Here is a 20,597-nt window from a genome sequence, read left to right as displayed (position 1 = left end):
CGGCTTCAATTCTTTCAAACTACATATTTTCACAATCTACGTCTACATCTAAACATACTTTATACTTCGCAATACACCGTCCGGTGCGTGGCGGATGGTACCCTGTACCACTACTGGTCATTCCCTTTCCTGCTCCATAAGCAAATAGACGTCGCAAAAGCTGCTCTCTACATGCCTACGCATTAGTCCTATTTTCTCATATCTAATCGTCGTGGTCGTTAGGCACAACGTGTGTTGGTGACAGTAAATTCGTTCGGCAATCAGCTTCTAATGCCTGTTATCTAAATTTTCTGAATAGTGTTTCTCGAAAAGAGCGCCGCCCTCCCTCCAGGGATTGCTTATTGAGTTCCCGAAGCATCTCCGTAACACTTACGTGTTGTTCGTACCTATTGGTAACAAATCTAGCGCCCGCCTCTGAATTACTTCGATGCCTTACTTCAATCAGGCCTGGCACGGTTCCCAGACACTCGAGCAGTACTCAAGAATAGGTCGCACCAGCGTCCTATATGCGGTCTCCTTCACAGGTGAACCACTCTTCCTAAAATTCTCCCAACAAACCGAAGTCGACCATTCGCCTTCCCTACCACAGTTCTTACATGCTCGTTCCATCTCATATCGTTTTGGAACGTTACGCCCAGATATTTAAACGATGTAATTGTGACAAGCAAGACGCTAGTAATACTGTGTCCTATCGTTACAGGAGATTAGATGGTTAGATCACATAACTAATGAGGAGGTATTGAACAGAATTGGGGAAAGAGAAATTTGTGGCACGACTAGAAGAAGGACATATTCTGAGGCATCAAGGGATTACCAATTTGGTATTGGAGGGCAGCGTGGAGGGTAAAAATCGTAGAGGGAGACCAAGAGATGAATACACTAAACAAATTCAGAAGGATGTGGGATGCAGTAGGTACTGGGAGATGAAGAATCTTGCACAGGATAGAGTAGCATGGGGAGCTGCATCAAACGAGTCTCTGGACTGAAGATCACAACAACCAAAACGTTACAGGTTTGATCTTCCTACTCATCAGCATCAATTTACATTTTTCCATGTTTAGAGTCTAGCTGCCATTCATCACGCCAACTAGAAATTTGGTCTATGTGGTCTTGTACCTTCCTACAGTCAACTTCGACACCTTATCGTACACCACGGCATCAACAGCAAACAACCGCAGATTCCTGCCCACAGTGTCCGCTTGCGGAGTTTCATTTATGTATACAGAGAACAATAAGGTGACGAGCTACCATAATACAGGCAACGTGAGATAAGATGAGCCGAGATAAAATAAGAGGGAGACACTATTGTCTCGACTAGACTCATAAAAAGCAAAAGTTGACGTAACTTCCTGCGCCTAGAAGTTCTTAGTACATTAATTATTCTTTTGATATGGTTACTCTTAAATACACGCATCAAAAAACTTTTACATCATCCCGGTTCTCAGAAATCCTGAAGATAGATCTTGACTATGGATATTGTATCATAGAAACAGACCCTTTTATTGTTCAGAGATGTCACTAAACCCAATGCTAAAGATGCAAACAACCATGCATGACCAGCGCCTGTTAGACGAAGTGGGTCAGGCAGTCGATCTGTTCCAGTGCTTCCACCATGAAGGAGGTACACGACTCGTGTTATCTGTAGTTCAACCATGCCTAGACCGCCAATACCGAGGTTCGATCGCGTTCGCATCGTTACTTTGTGGCAGGAAGGGCTCTCAGCAAGGGAAGTGTCTAGGCGTGTCTGAGTGAACCAAAGCGATGTTGTCCGGACATGAAGGAGATACAGAGAGACGGGAACTGTCGATGACATGCCGCGCTCAGTCCGCCAAAGGGCTACTACTGCAGTGGATGACCGCTACCTACGGATTATGGCTCGGAGGAACCCTGACAGCAACGCCACCTTGTTGAATAATTCTTTTCGTGCAGCCACAGGGCGTCGTGTTACCACCCAAAGTTTGCGCACTGGGCTGCTTGATGCGCAGCTTCACTCCCGACGTCCATGGCGAGGTCCATTTTTGCAACCACGGCACCATGCACCGCGATACAGATGGGCCCAGCAACATGCCGAATGGACCGTTCAGTATTGGCATCAGGTACTCTTTACCGATGAGTGTCGCATATGCCTTCAACCAGACAATCGTCGGATACGTTTTTGGAGGCAACCCGGTCAGCCTAAACGCCTTAGATACACTGTCCAGCGAATAGAGCAAGGGGGGGGGGGGGTCCTTGCCGTTTTGCAGTGGCATTATGTGGGGCCGACTTAGGCCGCTGGTGGTGATGGAAGGCGCCGTAGCGGCTGTCCGATACGTGAATGCCGTTCTCCGACCGATAGTGCAAACATATCGGCAGCATATTGGCGAGGCATTCGTCTTCATGGACGACAAGTCGTGCCCCCATCGTGTACATCTTGTGAATGACTTCCTTCAGGATAACGACATCGCTCGACTAGAGTGACCAGCATGTTCTCCAGACATGTCCCGTATCGAACATGCCTAGGATTGATTGGAAAGGGTTGTCGAGGGACGACGTGACTCACCAACCACTCTGAGGGATGTACTCCGAACCGCCGTTGAGGAGTGGGACAATCTGGACCAACAGTGCCTTGATGAACCTATGGATAGTATGCCACGACGAATACAGGCATGCATCAATGCAAGAGGGCATGCTACTGGGTATTACAGGTACCGGTGTGTACAGCAATCTGGATCAGCAACTCTGAACGTCTCGCTATATGGTGGTACAACATGCAATGTGTGGTTTTCATGAGCAATAAAAAGGGCGGGAATGATGTTTATGTTGATCTCTGTTCCAATTTCCTGAACATGTTCCGGAACTCTCGGAACCGAGGTGATACAAAACATTTTTTTTTTGTGTGTGTGTAATTCACAGCTATACAAAAGTATTAACAAATTGATGTAAAATCTTGGCTTAATGCCGTATAAGGCTGGTTTCAGTGTGAAGGTGTTACACGGTGCTTGGTGCACAATACAGCTATCCTCCCTGGTTGCTGTCAGACGTGATCGTCCTGAATGTTAACGACGACTTATGCTTGCCCTCATGTTCTCATAATGCTCAACATCGGACCACGGAGACCGACAGTAAGGCACCGTTCAAACTATGCCAAATGCTAGTAACGCTGCCTCGCATGTTTAAGCGGCTTATCCGAGTCCTCAGCAGCGATAACTGAACGTCTGACGCTTTTCACGCCCTTTATATACCCTACCAGACCTCGTAACGACATAATAGTCATTCCACATGTCACAGAGAATTGCAGGTCTAGTCATTAACATACGCGGCTGTGGTATGTACGATGTTATTTTGACATCCTACTACGTCTGTTTGGTGCTTCGCTTTGTTTGTCAGTGTATTTACTGTATTAACAAAAATGAACTGCTTGACAGCAAGTCTATATCCTTCGCTGGGCTAATTGGTAAATTTATATAGCCGTTCTTGCTTTTAGTGGCAAAAGCTGTCGTACACAAGCGATGGTTGGTGACAAAATATTCACTAATTTTGGGCACATAGTTTTCTGTCTTTACTCGCTAGGACAATTTCTGCCCCCTGCAAGTCTCCAAATGTTAGCCCAGCTATCGCTCTGCACTTTTCGTACAAAGCTCTGTATCTTGAGGGCTGTAAAGAAACAGTTTCGCGAGCATTAACTGGATTTGACAAGATTTTTAAACATATTTTCTTAAACAATACCCTAATCCATCTCATCCATTTCATTACATTCATAAGGGAATCGCAGTCTCTTTATTATGGCGGTCACAAAATCGGAAGAGTTTATTTACAGAAACAATGCGTGTAAATCGACTAATGCTCTGTCAACGAATAGTTGATGTGGGTAGCAAATTCAGTTCTGGTCTGACATGTAAAAAGGAAAGTGAAAATCGGTTATCAATTTGCCACGCACATAAACACACACACACACACACACACACACACACACACAGACAGAGAGAGAGAGAGAGAGAGAGAGAGAGAGAGAGAGAAGGTTGGGGGGAGGGGAGGGGAGAACTTCAGGAATTACTATTCATTTTGCGATTCAATTTGGCATAATAACAACTTCTTCGTTTGTGTTTCCACATGAAGAGAAAACTGTTATCTGGTACCCTTCTGCACATCCAGTTACTTAAAATCAAGCCGATATCCTTTTACGCGAACTGGTCTGTTTCAGAAGGACAGCACGCTCAGCACTTTACTAGTAATGACTAGGATGCACCATTTCAAGCGGTCGTTGAAATTTCCGTGTCGTCAGCGCAGTTTCTATCAAGTTCGTTCCAGTTTTTATCAACTTTGTTCTCCCTTGCAATTTCCGACAAGTTTGTTTCTTATTTTCTTCGGGCATCTCGTTTTTTTGCCAGTCCTCTCTTCGCGTTAGTTCCTGTTCCTGTAGTAATGTAACGAAAGCGTGTTAACGGTTCGCTTCTCGTTCAGGATATCCTGCTAGTCCGAGAACAGGAGAAAGGGCAGCATCGGTTTTAAATGTTTAATCTGTTAAATGCAGATCGATTTCGGCTACTGTGTAGTTATCTTCAGCGCAATCACATCCAAGTCATGATGACTCATCGTAAATAAAATTGCACCTGCTACCACGCTGCTACTGCAGATAACAAATATTTAAAGTGTTAACTATTTGTTATCTGTAATGGCAACTTGGTAGTATCTGCAATTTTATTTACGATGAGTCACCATTACTTGGATATAACTGCATTGAAGATAGCTACACACTTGCTGAAATCGATCTACATTAAACAGATTAAACATTTACGACCGACGATGCCATTCTCCTCTCTTTAATCTCATTAATACGATAGTGAATCACCTCATGGAAACTGTCCTACTAGTGTCATCCTGTAAAGAATTGACATTTCCACGTCTTTAATACACGCACGAAGGTGGCTTGGATAATTGTAGATGCGTTTTGTGCATTCAAGTTGTATGTTAAGTCCGGCTCTCTCACAGTCACACAGAACTTGAGCTAGTTATAAGCTACTATAAAAGACATCCAATGAGTACGAGGAAAGGACCGAGGTCGGTTTACCTTTGTAAGGTCAGATATCGGTCTAGAAGTAACGGCTCCTCGGTCGAAAGTCCATGTTAACGTCTGAAACAGCAGGAGGCACGGTTACCACATTCTTTTCGTGGTCGGGAGCATCATCTGGTTCTTTATGCTTAAAGTTACGTTTAAATATCTTATTTTAGTATTTTATTTGTTACCAGCATCTGTTTTTCACCTATTTTTGTCTTACATCTCAAAAATTTGTACCGAGTACATGTAACCTGTGTACTGGCAGACGCTTGGAGAAGCAGTATTAAATAAGGAATCTAGAAACTTATCACAACTTCATTATATGTCGCTCCTGTGTGGACTACAAAGACAAGATTAAGCTAATTACAGTGCGCACACAAACATTTAAGCAGTCATTCTCCCAGCTATCCATTAGCGAATGGAATGGAACATTTGGTGCAGAAGTTTACCTTCTGCCACGCACGTAGCAGTAATTTGCCGAATTCGAATGAATATGCAGATATTTAGTTTCAAACTTTTGAAACTTGCTCGTTACTGCTAACGCTGTAGATGCTAGCAGAAGTGTAAAAGACGTTTAACGTACGAGGTGTGATCAAGAAGTTTCCTTTCAAAGATCACACTAACCCCTTGCCTACATGTCGGTGCTTACATACTCGCACCAGAGTCGCCCGGGGTTGCATGTACGCTGCAGCAAAGCCTTTAAGCGGAACCTTTTTGATTGCCCCTTATACTGTATAATGAATGCGTTTATAGCCCGATCGAACTAATATAACACCAAATATCATTTGAGTGCATTGTACTGTTAAATTGCAATTTATTTCCAAAATAACTACATTGGCCAACAAATTTTAATCGCTGCTTTCTGCCTTATGACACTCTTAATCATTATCATTGACATTTTGAAAATGTCAACTATATCTGGTAAAAGATGCTTTTATCAACTGTTTTAGAACATTTCTGAGGGGTGTAGAGGGTGATTATAATTAAACATAAAAACCACTGTGGAAAAAGCACCACTAGTCATAATGACGTAAATTGCAACGAATATTATCGGAGAAGGGGAAAAACGCATGGCAGAAGAAAAATAAATAGTTACAAAATGTAGCAATAGATGAGGCTGTAAGCACCATAATCTAATAGTGGTCGACTACAAATGACAAATGAATAATACAACAAAGCCTAAGGTGTATGTTTGACGTTAAACAAACTGTACTACTCAGTGTGCATGGGTGTACAGGTGTGATCTGTCAGTTACGTAAGCCCATCCACCAAGGCAAGGTCATATCACATAGGTTTTTAATTGTCCTGACGCCAAAACCAGTATAAGAAGCTGCGACGGAGCGGTTCATTCCGTCCCTTTACGATGTACCTGCACCTACCTGTGAACATTGCCTCAGCATATCATCAGTAGGGAAGCCGAGCGAAACCTACTGTACTTCGACGTGAACAAGGCTGCAATTAAAGTCACTAAATCTACGTTTCGGGAGAAAGTTTTCACACGAAATGTCGGTACCAAATGCAGTCACAGTTTTTAGCCACCGACCTGCTCAGTACGCCACGCGGAATTTATGTCTTTTCTCGTCACTTAGCAATTCCGAAATTTCTACACACCCATCGGTATAATTATGCCGTCACTTTACATTTTTGATGTATGAAACACTGCTAGATCGGGCAACTTATCGTTTCCATCGGAAATACTACTACTACACACGTCCGGAATGTTTCATGGCTAGGCTCCCTCTCCTCTCTAGAATACTCTAAGTCTTCTCTACCTGCAGAGAAAGGCGCGCAAAGAATATTACTTTATCATTGGTCAGTTTACTCAACAGCCAATAGCAAGACAACATTCTCCCGCGCCAATCCGCGCTTTCATCAATAACCAATCGCAAAATAGCAAACCAAACGACTGCCTTTTTTACCGACGTAATTATCTAATATGCTGGAGTTTTGATTATACATAAAGTTATTTACTATTGTTATTTAATCCTGAATTAACTTTCCCTTCACCATAAACTTACTTTACAAATCTATTCTACAAAAGTCCCCTTTGTCCATATCCATACTTCTTCGAAATGTTCCCACGCTAAATCGTACCACATAACTCGTTAAACAATTATCTTCATATTAACCTTAAACCACACTCACCCATCATTCATACTGCTAAAACACATTGATAACATTTTACATACGCAAAAAAGACATAATAACACTTTATGAAAATACTAGAACAGTTTATGAAAAACATTCTATTACTTTAGTGCATTCTAGTGGGCACAATCGAAATTAAATCAGTTCCCTATCCAATATTGTCATCTAGCGGCTGTTACATAAGCTACGTGCGCGTCTAGTCTCGCGTCACCATCTGTCACTATCCAGCTCTGACACACATCTCCCACTTAACCGCCTCCAAGACAGGATCGGTATACGGCGCTACGCCTCAAAGCATCAGTCACATTGGTTATTAATTGTCCTGACACTACAAAGCCTCATAAGAAGCACGAATCAAAATCAAATGGGACTATTAATTTCCGTGTGACTGGCGCAAAACATGTTCAGGAAGCTGTCCACCGCTTTCTTCGTCAAGTTGAAATCGAGAAACAACATGTTCCACCAGTGATTGAAGTGTTTCCGTGTTCCACCACTGATCAGAATGTATCGCGCAATGCGTGCCTTTAATGCAGCCAAGTTTGCAGTCGGAACCTGAACACAACATCTTTCAGATAGCCCCACAGCCAGAAGTCACATGGATTAAGATCAGGTGATCGGGACGGCCAGGCTGCAGGGAAATGGCGGCTGATAATTCTAGCATTTCCGTAATTGCGCTTCCGCAGCTGCTTCACTGGATTTGCAATGTGCGGAGGCGCGCCATCTTGCATAAAAATGATCCCATCCACACATCCACGCTGTTGGAGAGCTGGAATGACGTAGTTGCGCCAAAGACACTCATAGCGCCTACAAGTGACGGTACAAGTAACGCTACCGGAAGCCCCTGTCTCTTCGAAAAAATATGGCCCTATGATAAATGATGCCGTAAACCCGCACCACGCAGTGACCTTTCCAGGATGAAGTGGTACTGGTTGATCTGCGTGTTGCTTTTCCGTTGCCCATATTCGACAATTCTGTGTATTGACATATCCTGTCAGATGGAAGTGGGCTTCTTCTGTCCACAAAATCTTCCACAGTCAATCATTATCCACTTCCATGGAAGCAAGAAATTCTAAAGCAAAGGTCTCTATTGCTGGCAGGTCAACGGGAAGCAACTCGTGCACATGGGTAATTTTGAATGGATATCAAAGAAGGATGTTTCGTTGGATTTTGCTTACCGTGCTCACGGGTATGTCCATTGTTCGAGCAACTTTCCGTGCTCTGCACGTTTGCACACCACAACTCATCTCCTCCTTCATTTCTATGGCCACTGCTTCCACTGACGTCGAGCCAGTTCGTTTCCTCCCTCTATAAGGTTGCACACCAAAAGAACACGTCTTTTCAAATTTCCGAATAATTTTCGACAGACGCACGGCAGTCATCGAACCAACGCCTTTTTTCAAACCCTTCAGGGTCCGGAACTTCTGCAGAGCGGCGTGTGCACAGTCATCATTCTTGTAATACAGCTTTACAAGCAGAGCGCGATCCAGCATTGAAACAGCCATGGCGAACGTCGCAGACGTGAAAGGAGGAAAAGCCGTGTACCCAGCGTATTGATACCAACTTCAATGGCTTGTGCGCATGACAGGTGTTTTAATTTACGTTTTCTGGCACATACCCTATTTTTTCCTTCTGCCATTCGTTTTCCCCTTCTCCGATAATATTCCGTTGCAATTTAACGTCATTCTGACCAGAAGAGTTATTTCTACAGCGTTTTGAAAGTTTAACTTTAATTATAATCACCCTGTGCATGCCCAGACAAAAAAGAGTGAAGTGCCAGAAGAAACGGTCGAATATCAATGTAATTTCGTACAAGTGCACACCACTGACGAGAATGTATACAGCTGCAATGTCACCAGGCTGAATTAGTGTTGTTCGTGTTTAGTATGGTTACTAAGCTCGTACGGTATATCAGAGGCGTGAACAGCGTCAGAGGTGGAGTGATCATTGTGAAGGACACGGAGATCCAGTGTTCTCGTGTGAGACAGGGTAATCAGCACTTGAGTGCAAGAAGGAGAGCTTCTGTAAAGTTTGGGAGGTAGGAGACGAGGTACTGGCAGAAGTAAAGCTGTGAGGACGGGGCGTGAGTCGTGCTTGGGTAGCTCAGTTGATAGAGCACTTGCCCGCGAAAGGCAAAGGTCCCGAGTTCGAGTCTCGGTCCCGCACACAGTTTTAATCTGCCAGGAAGTTTCAGCACTTGAGGGTTTGGAAGTGGCCTTAATGTGGGTCTCAATTTGGCGGCTGGTGGAATCGGGCAATATCCAAATTTGTGGGCCATTCAGGTGTGACAATGGCCCGACGTTGGAGGGCATGAGAACGTGAGGTCAGGCATACTAGTCGTGAGGACCTCTGTTGACCACATTTGACCACCACAAGGCAGGATCGCAGTATTGTGCATCGCCTACTTCGTAACGCCTCCCATTCGAGAACAAGTAACGGACTTCCTGCAATATTCTGTGTCATCCAGCACCATTGGTCGAAGACGAGCAGCAGCCAAAGTAGGTACTTACCGTCCCATGTGTAGACTGCCAGTTGGAATGGTGCCATTGCCAGGAGATGTGGACTGATGACAAAGGACGCCACATTGTGACCAGCGATCAATGGCACTTCTGCAGTGCCCGAGATCATCTCCCAGAGGCATCAGTGCGTGCACCCGGGCCAGAGGGGTTAACGTCTTACTGATAAGTGGTTTTATGCTATGAAAGTCCACACGCAGAAGTGGAATCCCCGACTGCGCTCGAAGTCTGGGATCACGCGGACGTGGCACATTAATGTTTCAGAAAATTACGTTCCTTTCTGCGATTATGTTTTGCCCTAACAACATACGAGGGTCATTCAATAATTAAAGAGACAAACTGGTGTGGAGAAAAAAGCATTTTTTTAAAAAAAACCATACTCTTTTCTCCTTTTCAACATTATCCCCTTGAACATCATGCACTTGTTCCAACAGGCTACAAGCTTTTTTATTCCGGCTGCAAAGAGCTTTTTATCTTGATGTTTGAACCAATTTCCCACAATCTTTTTCATGTCCTCGTTGTGCTGAAACCTCTTCCCACATAATGCCTCTTTCAGTGCAGTAAACAAATGGAAATCACTAGATGCTAAATCAGGACTGTAATTAGAATGAGACAGTACTTCTCAGCCCGTTTTGTCGATGGTTTCATTGGTTAGTTGGGCAATATGTGGACTTGCGTTGTCTTGCTGGAGAATTGCACTCCTCCTTTGAGATCCACGACTTTCTCATGGATGGCTTCACCTTGTTTGAAAGCAAATCCGAGTAGTATTCGCTGTTCATTGTACGCTGCTCTTCGAAATAATCACAAGAAAACTCGACCTTCAGCATCTCAAAACGTCGTCAACTTCACTTTTTCTGCTGATGCTTGCCTTACGAATTTATTCTTGATAGTTGTTGGTGTGCTTCCACTCCATGCCTTGTCTTTCTGATCTGCCTCATAATAAAGAACCCAAGTTTCATCAAAAGTTAAAATTTAGTTAAGGAAGTGCTTATCTTCTCTTTCATAACGTTTCTTTAGCTCTGTGCACACTCTCAAACTTGTTTCCTTGTGTAGCCTCGTCTATTCCTTTGGGACCCATCTTGCACATGTTTTGCGGTACTTCGGCTTGTTACAGATAATGTTATGGGTGCACCAGTACTAACTTGAATCTCATCAACTATCATTTCAGCAGTCTCATGCCTGTCAGCACGAAATATGTCATTAATTCGACTTTCAAGTGAGGAGGATGAAACTGCAACTGGTCGGACAGAACGGTGTTCGTCAGTCACTGAGTCGTGACTAATTTTGAACTGCTCTACCCACTTGTAAAAAGTTGCAATATTCATACAACCTTCACCCTAAAGTTCAGACATTCTACAGTGTATATTCAATGATTTCTCGCCTTCAGCAAGTAAAAAATTAATAACAAAACGTTGTTCAACTAATGTGGACTTTTCAAGCGGACTCGCCATTTTGAAATGCATTTTTGAGGTTATAAACAAAACAATGTTGATACATCAGCTGATCAGGGCTCATCCTAGTGATGCCAAATTAAAGCCATAAAAGTACCAAACTTGCCCTACTAACAGTTTTTTCCCCAGACCAAACTGTCTCTTTAATTATTGAATGACCCTCGTATTTCCTCTTGTGTGACTCCGTTGCTTTCCCGCGTTTTATGATTGTGATGCAGCACAAGCATCTCGGTGATTTGGGTGTCTATGATCGTCCTTAATGCCTGAGGAATGTCTGATGGCGTTTCAATAAGGAAGCTAAATGTACAGCTATGGTGCTGAATAATCAGTTTCGAAAACTTGTGACGTACCTTTACTTGGCTACCAGCTTTCGGCTCCCTTTCATACCTGTCCTCCCAACACCTATAAATTTAAATTAAAGAGTCGGCAGCTTCATTATAAAATGTTGACGACGTAGCTCAAGTGTAATACACTAAATATGTCGCATTACCCCCTTTTGACTGCTCATTTCCCGAAGATCCAGCATCCGTTCAAAAGAATCGGATAAATCTTAGGGATATCAAAGCCGTAAACTGTACAACAACTCCAATTAAATGAACAACTCTTCAGGTCTCTTACATCTGCCACACACAAATATTACAAAACCCACTGGAATGCAACGAAAACGGAAAATAGATGGAAACATTATGATGAAATGAAAGACATGTCCGTATAAAATAAGAGTGAATCTCTTTCTTAATTATCTGACACTGATAGAATCAGAGCGATCTCTATAACAATGTAAAAAGCTTTCAAAGTACATGTTTTATTTCCCAAATTGCAGTTAATACATATCCTGATTAACAGTTTAGGCAACATAAGCCCCGAAGTGTGGCACAATGCCTTCTGGACACTTAAAACATGAAAGTAAACTCACAGAAAAGACACTCCCCTACAGGACATTAAAATAATAGCCATAACTGTATCAGCAAGGTAGAGGGGTGACAGAAACATTAGACAGAGCACATGCACTGTTGTCAAATCTGTATAGGTTGATAACTGACTCACACACATTTGTAGCAGTGGATGTGCTCTTTCTGATATATTTGACACATCTGTGCATTGCCTGTATTTTAGTGTACTTAGTATTGCAGATGAATGTCTTTTCTGTGTGTTTGCATCCAGATTTTCAGTGCCCAGATTTCAGTGTGCCACACATAGCAGCTTTGAAGTTGGCAATAGAACTTTGCGGAAACTAGAAATCAGGATGTGTATGAACTGTGATCTGGTAATTAAATTTCTATTTGCGAACTTATTTTACATTGAAGCTCTGTTATTAAATTTTAATTGAAACTTAACTATTTGATTATTTAATTTCTGGCTTCATACCTTAGCTCAAGTATTTGTTAAAACAGTCAAGGCTCAGCAACACCCTTTGTAACTGGGACTAGTCACAGTAATAGAAAATTACGGATCCTCCAGTCCCTCAACGAACAATTTCCTTCCTCCCATCCGCATACTAACTACAGTGACTTCCCTTCACCATGATATTGCAGTGCCTGAATTAAGATGCAGAGTTCCTTTGGGCATGCATGCATGCTCACGATAAGCGGGAAATCTGGATTCTAGCCTCGGTCAAGCACAAATTTTCATTGTCGTCAATCCATCGTCCATATTCGCAAATTCGAATACGTTTAATCTAACGGCTCTAGTCGCCACAGTGCCTGTTCCTTTGGACATGCATGCATATCCAAAGGAACATTACATCGTAATTCAGAGTAACATAGGCACTGCAATATCGTATTTATCAGACGACACCGGGAAATCGACTTTCAAGTAAAATGTTTCACCTGTACGGGAATATACAAAATGGATGTTACGGTTACAGGTTATAGACGCATAAATCGACTTTCAAGCAAAATGTTTCACCTGTACGGGAATATACATAACGGATGTACGGTTACAGGTTATGGGCGCATGATTGACGACATATGGAATTTTGGGTCTCAAGCCAAATGGTATGGCGACCGCTCGCGATAAACGGGAAATCTGGGTTCGAGTCCCGGTCCGGCACAAATTTTCACTGTCGTCATTCCATTCTACAGCTGATGGTTGGCCATATTCGCAGTTGCGAACATATTCAACGTTTTCCCTCGACCACTTTATGCAGATGACTCCTCTCCGTTATTATGCACTCCAGGCAACACTCACAGCCTTTTCCTTCGCGCTTAGTATTTACTGCTGCCGTGGTACCTCTCGTCGCACTCCACACTCGCTAAACCATCTTCGATCGGGCAACACTAGCCTAACACTGGCAGACTCCAATTCCTCCCAACTCCCGTATACCGATACGTCTTCGCTCGTTTCATTGGCTGTCTCATAAAGATCCACAGAGACGTACTCAAATTGGTCAGTCGGCTTCTTTCCACATCACTGCCTAACTTCCTCCTCCAAGGTTAAGTTCCCTGTATAGTGGTCGTCTGGAAACCGCAGCAAACAAACTGATAAATCTCCCACTGGAAGATGCTTGATAAGAAATAATAACACAGGTAAACAAGAACACGGGTTTCTTACGACCACAGTAGGGAGATTTAATGACAAAGGAAAACTCTTCTCAATAGAGAATTAATACAACTTCTCAGACATTAAGAGGTATACGCCTGGAACGCGTAGGGAATAAACATAGTGGAACTTGAAGGCTACGCCACTGATAATCCCTAACGACGGAGGTTGAGCGTTCGGCGTAGTCGGCTGACAGGTACGTCTGGGAATATCGCTGGGAAGTCGTAGGTCCCGCTGCGGTGGCTTCCGACTGGGGTCTGATGGGCTGCTAAGATGGTTCGGATGGCTCTGAGCACTATGGGACTCAACTTCTGAGGTTATCAGTCCCCTGGAACTTAAAACTACTAACTAACCTAAGGACATCACACACATCCACCGTAGCGGTCGCGCGGTTCCAGTCTGTAGTGCCTAGAACCGCTCGGACACTCCGGCCGGCGGCTGCTAAGAGCCGGCGCATGAACTGACCCAGAATTCCGGTCGAGCGCACTGTTGATTTGTTGGCTTGCGCCGCCCTATATAGCTGTGGTGCAGAGGAGTTCGTGCCGATCCAGTTCTGAGCACGTGGCACGGCAGAGGAAATAGGTCCCTGGCACGGAGGACCTCTGCTGGCGCTTGTCCTGCCGTCTGTCGTCCCTGTTGTAATAGTCGCAGACCGGGGAGGCAACCTCTTGTTCATATGCAAACCTGCGATGCTTCAGTGTCTGAGTGGTTGCCGATTCCTTCAGCCAAACATCAGGTACATGGCACAAACACTTTTTCGCTGCCGACCTGCATCCATTCGGTGCTTGCATCTAGCCTCCGGGTTCCAAGACCCCTTGTGATTTCATAATAACCCCAGGTGAAATGGGTTATTAGGCAGGTTGTTCGGCCATCTGGTTGAAATCTTTTTATTTGACGCTCTTTGGCGACTCGCACCTCTTTGTGATGAAGATGAGATGACACGATTAGGGCAACACAAACATCCAGACACCGAACGAATAGAACCACCGTCGCAACCGTGAATCGAATCTGGAACCCAACACTAACGAGGCAGTGATGCTGAACACTGGGCCACGATCTGCAGACTATAACCCCAGCTGTCGGTTGGGCTTTGTAGCAAACACTATCGTAAGTTCAAATGGCTCTGAGCACTATGGGACTTAACATCTGTGGTCATCAGTCCCCTAGAACTTAGAACTACTTAAACCTAACTAACCTAAGGACATCACACACATTCATGCCCGAGGCAGGATTCGAACCTGCGACCGTACCAGTCCCGCGGTTCCGGACTGAACGCCTAGAACCGCTAGACCACCGCGGCCGGCCTATCGTAAGTGCATTAACTTTACTATGTCCGGCATTTCCCCACACACTTGTTCTTGAGTAAGTGAGAGGTGTGCGAGAAAAGATATGAGACTGAGAACACTGCGAGCGATCTAGCAACACTGTGTTATTCTACTTGTGTACTGGTGTGTTCATCCCTCCCAGATGCTCATTTCGCGTTACACCTCCGCAAAGCCTCCACGTAATTTTTGAGAGCGCCATTATTGAAATAGTGTTTTTGTTTGGAGTAAAGAAAATGGAACAGCGAAATTTAGAACAACGTTACGCAATCAATTTTTGTGTTAAGCTTGGGGAATCCTCGAGGCTGGCCTTTAAAAAGTTGAAACTGGCCTATTGGGAACATTTCTTACCAAGAGCACAAGTTTTTCGTTGATGTAAATCAATGGTCGAGAACACGTTAAAGGTGAACCGCGCTAAGAAAGACCTATAACTTCAAAACCGACGAAAACATCGACCTTTTGCACACTCATGTGAGATCACACCGACATTTAACGTTAAAGATGATGTGTGACCTGTCAAACTTCGATAATTTCGCCATACAACAAACTTTGACCGAAAATTTGCACACTTGTGCTTAAAAACCTCACCACTCAACTAAAGGACACTCGAAGAAACTTGTGCGTTTACCTTCTTGATGGGATTCGTGGACACGAATGATTTAGTCGTGTGATCACAAGTGACGAATCCCGGACTTTATTCAAAAGCCCTGAGAAAAAGCGGCAAAATGAGTAGTGACAGACTGAGACACCTCCTCGACCGTAAAAAACTCGAAAGAGCGAATCAAAGGTCAAAACGATGCTGATCTGCTTTTTTGACAATAGGAGTATCGTTCATAAGGAATTTGTTGCTCCAGGAGAAACTGCCAATTAAATGTTTTACAAAATTGTTGCTGAAAGGCTCAGGTAAAGGGTGAATCGAGTGAGACTGGCCATTGCGCACAGGTGGATGCTGCATCATGGCAACACCCAATGTGTCCCGGCCACTTCCATTATGGAACTTTTGATCTAACAAGGCATTCCTGTTGTTCCACTGCCCCACCGTTCTCCTGATCTGAATCTTTTTCTGTAAAACGTGTGATCGACATGTTTAAAGGTCCTTCCAGTTGAAGCATTTCAGTGCTGCTATCAAAATTGGAACGACTCAACTGGTGTATAACTGGTGAAGGGAACTACTTTGAAGAGGTTAATACTGTTGTCTGAAAAAATAAAAACTTCGGTAGGTAAAAATCAGTGTCATGACTTTCTCACGAATTTTATTGATAGAACGTATTGGTAGAATACTAGAGAAGTGCGGTCAATCTACAAAGGGGATTTCTTACAAATCACTCATGCAACTGGTTCTAGAACATTGCTCAAGTGTGTGGGATCCGTTCCAGATAGGACTAGGAGAGAATATTGAACGTATACAGAGAAGCGGAGCACGAATGGTCGCAGGTTTGTTTAATCCGTGGGAGAGTATCACAGAGATACTGAAGGAACTAAACTGGGAGACAAAGAGAGATGTAAACTGTCCCGAGAAATTCTATTAAAAAGTTTCAAGAATCGGCTTTAAATAATTACTCTAGCAATAAACTACAATCCCCTACGTATCGCTCACATAGGGATGTTGATTAAGATTAGAATAATTACTGCATGCACAGAGGTATCATTCTTCCCGCGCTTTATACATGAATGGAACAGGAAGAAAGCCTGATAACTGGTACAGTGGGATGTAACCTCTCCCATGCACCCCACGGTAGTTTTGAGGGTGTGGACGTAGATATAGATGAAGATCTAATAGGTGAACCAGCTTTCCAGGGAACCGCACAATACGCACAATTCCCACTCTTTCGAGGGAAAACGCCATCCGCGGAGATATTACCATTGCAACCAAGTTGGCAGAATTCTCACTTTCTCCCTTCAATCTTCAGATAAAAACCTCACTAAATAAGCCGTCACAAACTGTTATTTATATTTGAGCAATGTTTTGTTGTTAATGACATAGGTCTTACCTAAATGTGTTAATTCGTCGCTTACAGCAGTGTCCGGCGTAATTCGACGCTGTGCTTACGAAGGCTACGTGTGACTTTGCGCAGGCTTCGTGGGCGACGGCATCGGCTTCCCGTACCAGGAGTACCTGGTGTGGTACGTGCTGTTTATCGTGTTCGTGACGTACGCGATGTTGCCACTGCCGCTGCGCTGGTGCATGATCCTGGGCTGCGCCACCGCCGCCATCCACATCATCACCTCAGCCTTCAACTACGCCGCGCCTTCCAAGCAGGTGAGCACAGTGCGCCAATACCTTTCTCCGCTGCGTCTGCTCTGCTTGCTTCCAGAAATCGGCTGCAGCAGGCTCGCGACTCTCCATTTGTTGCTGACTCAGTTGGCAAGTTACCCTGCATTAAAGAAAATCTGAGCCTGAAGTTGCGGGGGTGCACGCTATTGTATCGTGGCAGTTCATAGGTACTACAATTTGATCTCATCCTCTCTAGAGAGGCAGCTCAGACAGGTAGTGTTGTAATACGAAACTTATGGTAAAAGCAGTGACTCAGACTGTCTCCGTACCTGCAGGTTACTTCAGATGTTGTTCCTGAAAAACAGCCCCTCTCTTGTAGCTATCAACAGATTTAGTTTGGTGGCTAGCGGCTACATAGAACAGAAACGCAGTCTGTAGATCACTAGATATATTCTGCAACAATCTCTTTAAAAACATAAAAACATATAAAGCGATCAAGTGCTTTACAGAGACACTCTACGCATAATACAACAGGCTCTGTTGAAGTTCTGAACCCGGACTCACAACTGCGCTATAAACTGATGGATAAATTATATCGAAAAAATTCATTTATAAACTGGATTCCTAAAAAAATAAAAAATTCCAGTTCATTAATATGAAAAGAATCCTCTCACCAAGACGTAGTATACTGGGTTTTCGAAAATTTCCGTTAAAAGCTTCTCGGACTTGCAGGGGGTGATGAGTACATAATTTTTGAATAGGAACCCATATTCGGAAACGTACCGTTTCCGTTCTACTATGGTTTCGGTTCAGATATTTAACTCATCCACTTCTGCTTGAGGGACTGATTCAGGCGTGACGCACTACGGTTATTAGGTAACAATTCGAAAGAAACATAACGAAACATCATTTTATCACTTAAGCACATTTGTTTGTATTAACACTCAAACATTTCGTGTTTACCCTTATTCCAGAACAAAAAAGGACCCAGCATAATGTAGGTACAGAACAACAATGATACATTACAACAGCGACTCGATGCAGCGACCACCAACGTTTTTACAGAGATTGTACTTACGAAACATGTTCTTGTACACATTCTCCGTCCCACCCGGTGTCTCTTCAGTTTCCAGAGCAGCGGCCAGAACTCGTGCCAGTAGATCTTCCTCTGTCGCTACAGCAGTCTCGTAAATTAATCTTTGGATACGACACCACAAAAAGTAGTATACCTCATCCTGTCTACCCTATTGCATACCAGGAGAAGTAATTCTCAAACGTTTTTCTCTTAGCGCTACACATCTGAACTGAAACCGTCGTAGAACGGAAGTGGTAAGTTCCGGACATGGTTCCTATTCAAAATACTAAGAGGTGTTCAAAACGTCTCTCCGCAGTGCCGTATGATTGTTCGCCTGCCTGGGTTACTTCCCTTCAAGTGGACTCCCCCAACATTCCACTGTTTCGTTTACCCCAGCCAGCGTCAGTAGTATCGTTGGTGTGTGTCGTTACGTGTTGACGTGAACGTTTAAGTTTAGTACCTTTGTTCGTTTGCTTCGTTTTTGTCACTGTTAAAATGCTAACCATTGAACGTGTGTTTTTGGTCGAACAGTTGTTCAAAGCTGGCGGTAAGTACACAGTTTCAGTTCGTCAAACATTTAATTCAGTTTTCCCGGAGACAACACTCCCACATCGCGATTTCCAAGTACGGGTTCAATGACAGTTGCACCGAGAAGTGGTCATCCTAGCCTTTTGTGTGAGGACAGACTACTCGATATTTCCGATAAAATGTCCATGAGTCTGAACAAGTCAATAAGAAACTTCGCCCAGGAAATCGATGTTGGCGTCGGAACGGCCACACAGCTGTAAGGAAAAACTTAGAACTGTTCCCATACAAAGTGACAGTCGTGCAAGAACTCAAAAACACTGATCATGGAAAGAGACTGCATTATTGTCAATGGTTCAAAAATTTCGTTCAACAAAATGGAAGGGATATTCTTAATGAAACGCTTTTCACTGATGAGGCGTGGTTTCATTTATCCGGGTACATAAACTCCCAAAATTCTCGTATGTGGAGTACTGCAAATCCAGTGTGTATTCATGAGTATCCACTTCATTCTGTGAAAACAGGAGTTTGAATTGTAATTTCAAGACGTCGGATTGTGGGTCCCATATTTTTCAACGAAACAATAAACGGACAACGATACTGCAGTGATATTCTGTACCCATTCATAGGAGAACTTGTGTTAAGTGAAATACTGAACGGTTATTTTCAACAAGATGGTGCAACCGCGCATGCAGCTCGCGTTTCAATGTCACTGCTTGCTGATGTATTTGGTGATCGCATAGTTTCACAGGGACTTTGGCCTTCACGATCGCCTGGCCTAACACCACCTGACTTTTTCTTCTGGGCTGCAGCGAAAACAACTGTGTGTGAAAACCGTCCAAAATCCATCGATGAACTGAAAACAGCAATATCCACTTTCAATGCTTCTGTTACAGAAGAAATGTTACAGCTTGTGTTTGGAAACATGGTTAGACGAATTGAATTGTGTATTCAGGAACGGGGGGGGGGGGGGGGCGCTTTCAACATTCAATGTGAAAATTTGTAAGTAAAAATGAATGTTCAGTAAATTAATAACTTGTATTCCACTGAGTTTCATTTCGGTATATTCACTGTGGCATACGGCACGCCGGCTAACAATCATACGGCACTGCGGAGAGACTTTTTGAGCACCCCATATGTGCTCAGTCCCTTCCACAAGTCCTATAAATTTGTAATTGGAATTTCTTAATACCCTGTTTGTTCACGTAACATAGTTTAAATTATTTGCAGTGCTTCATCCACTCGACGAAATTTAGAGTCTGAAATCGAGTAAGTAGGCTCAAATGGCTCTGAGCACTATGGGACTTAATATCTGAGGTCATCAGTCCCCTAGAACTTAGAACTACTTAAACCTAACTAACCTAAGGACATCACTCACACACCCATGCCCGAGGCAGGATTCGAACCTGTGTCAGTAGCAGTCGCGTGGTTCCGGACTGAAGTGCGTAGAACCGCTCGGCCACCGCGGCCGGCTCGAGTAAGTAGATTGTTCCCAATGTAAATTCGCACACAAGCGTTACTGAGGCCGACCATAGACTAGCGAGATGACTGGGTCCTTGTACCACCAGGACGCTCTTCTAGACGCTGGTTGCTATATCTGTCGAGCCCTGTTTGCTCGGCGTGTGTACGGATGAAAAATTAAACTGTTGTTCCTGCTGAATCTCTAGATGTAGCGTTATGTTTTACCTGACCTGCTGTATCGGCCTCAGACAATATGGAGTGATCGTCCTCAAGCTGCTGCAGAGAAGATTATTATAGCAGTGAGACTGGCC

The 20,597-nt window shown here is 43.8% G+C and overlaps 1 protein-coding gene across 2 annotated transcripts in view; it reads left to right on the top strand.

The window, feature by feature from the left end:
* LOC124595519 (adenylyl cyclase 78C-like) overlaps nucleotides 1–20,597 on the top strand; it is a 736,208-nt gene that overhangs the window by 323,337 nt on the left and 392,274 nt on the right. For both annotated transcript variants that reach the window (XM_047134287.1, XM_047134286.1), the window contains exon 4: nucleotides 17,086–17,270. In XM_047134287.1, coding sequence (XP_046990243.1) covers nucleotides 17,086–17,270 — 185 coding nt within the window. The remainder of the gene's footprint in view (nucleotides 1–17,085; nucleotides 17,271–20,597) is intronic.

Source organism: Schistocerca americana, chromosome 2 (assembly GCF_021461395.2).
Source record: "Schistocerca americana isolate TAMUIC-IGC-003095 chromosome 2, iqSchAmer2.1, whole genome shotgun sequence".
NCBI lineage: Eukaryota > Metazoa > Arthropoda > Insecta > Orthoptera > Acrididae > Schistocerca > Schistocerca americana.
This window is presented reverse-complemented; position numbering and strand designations above follow the sequence as displayed.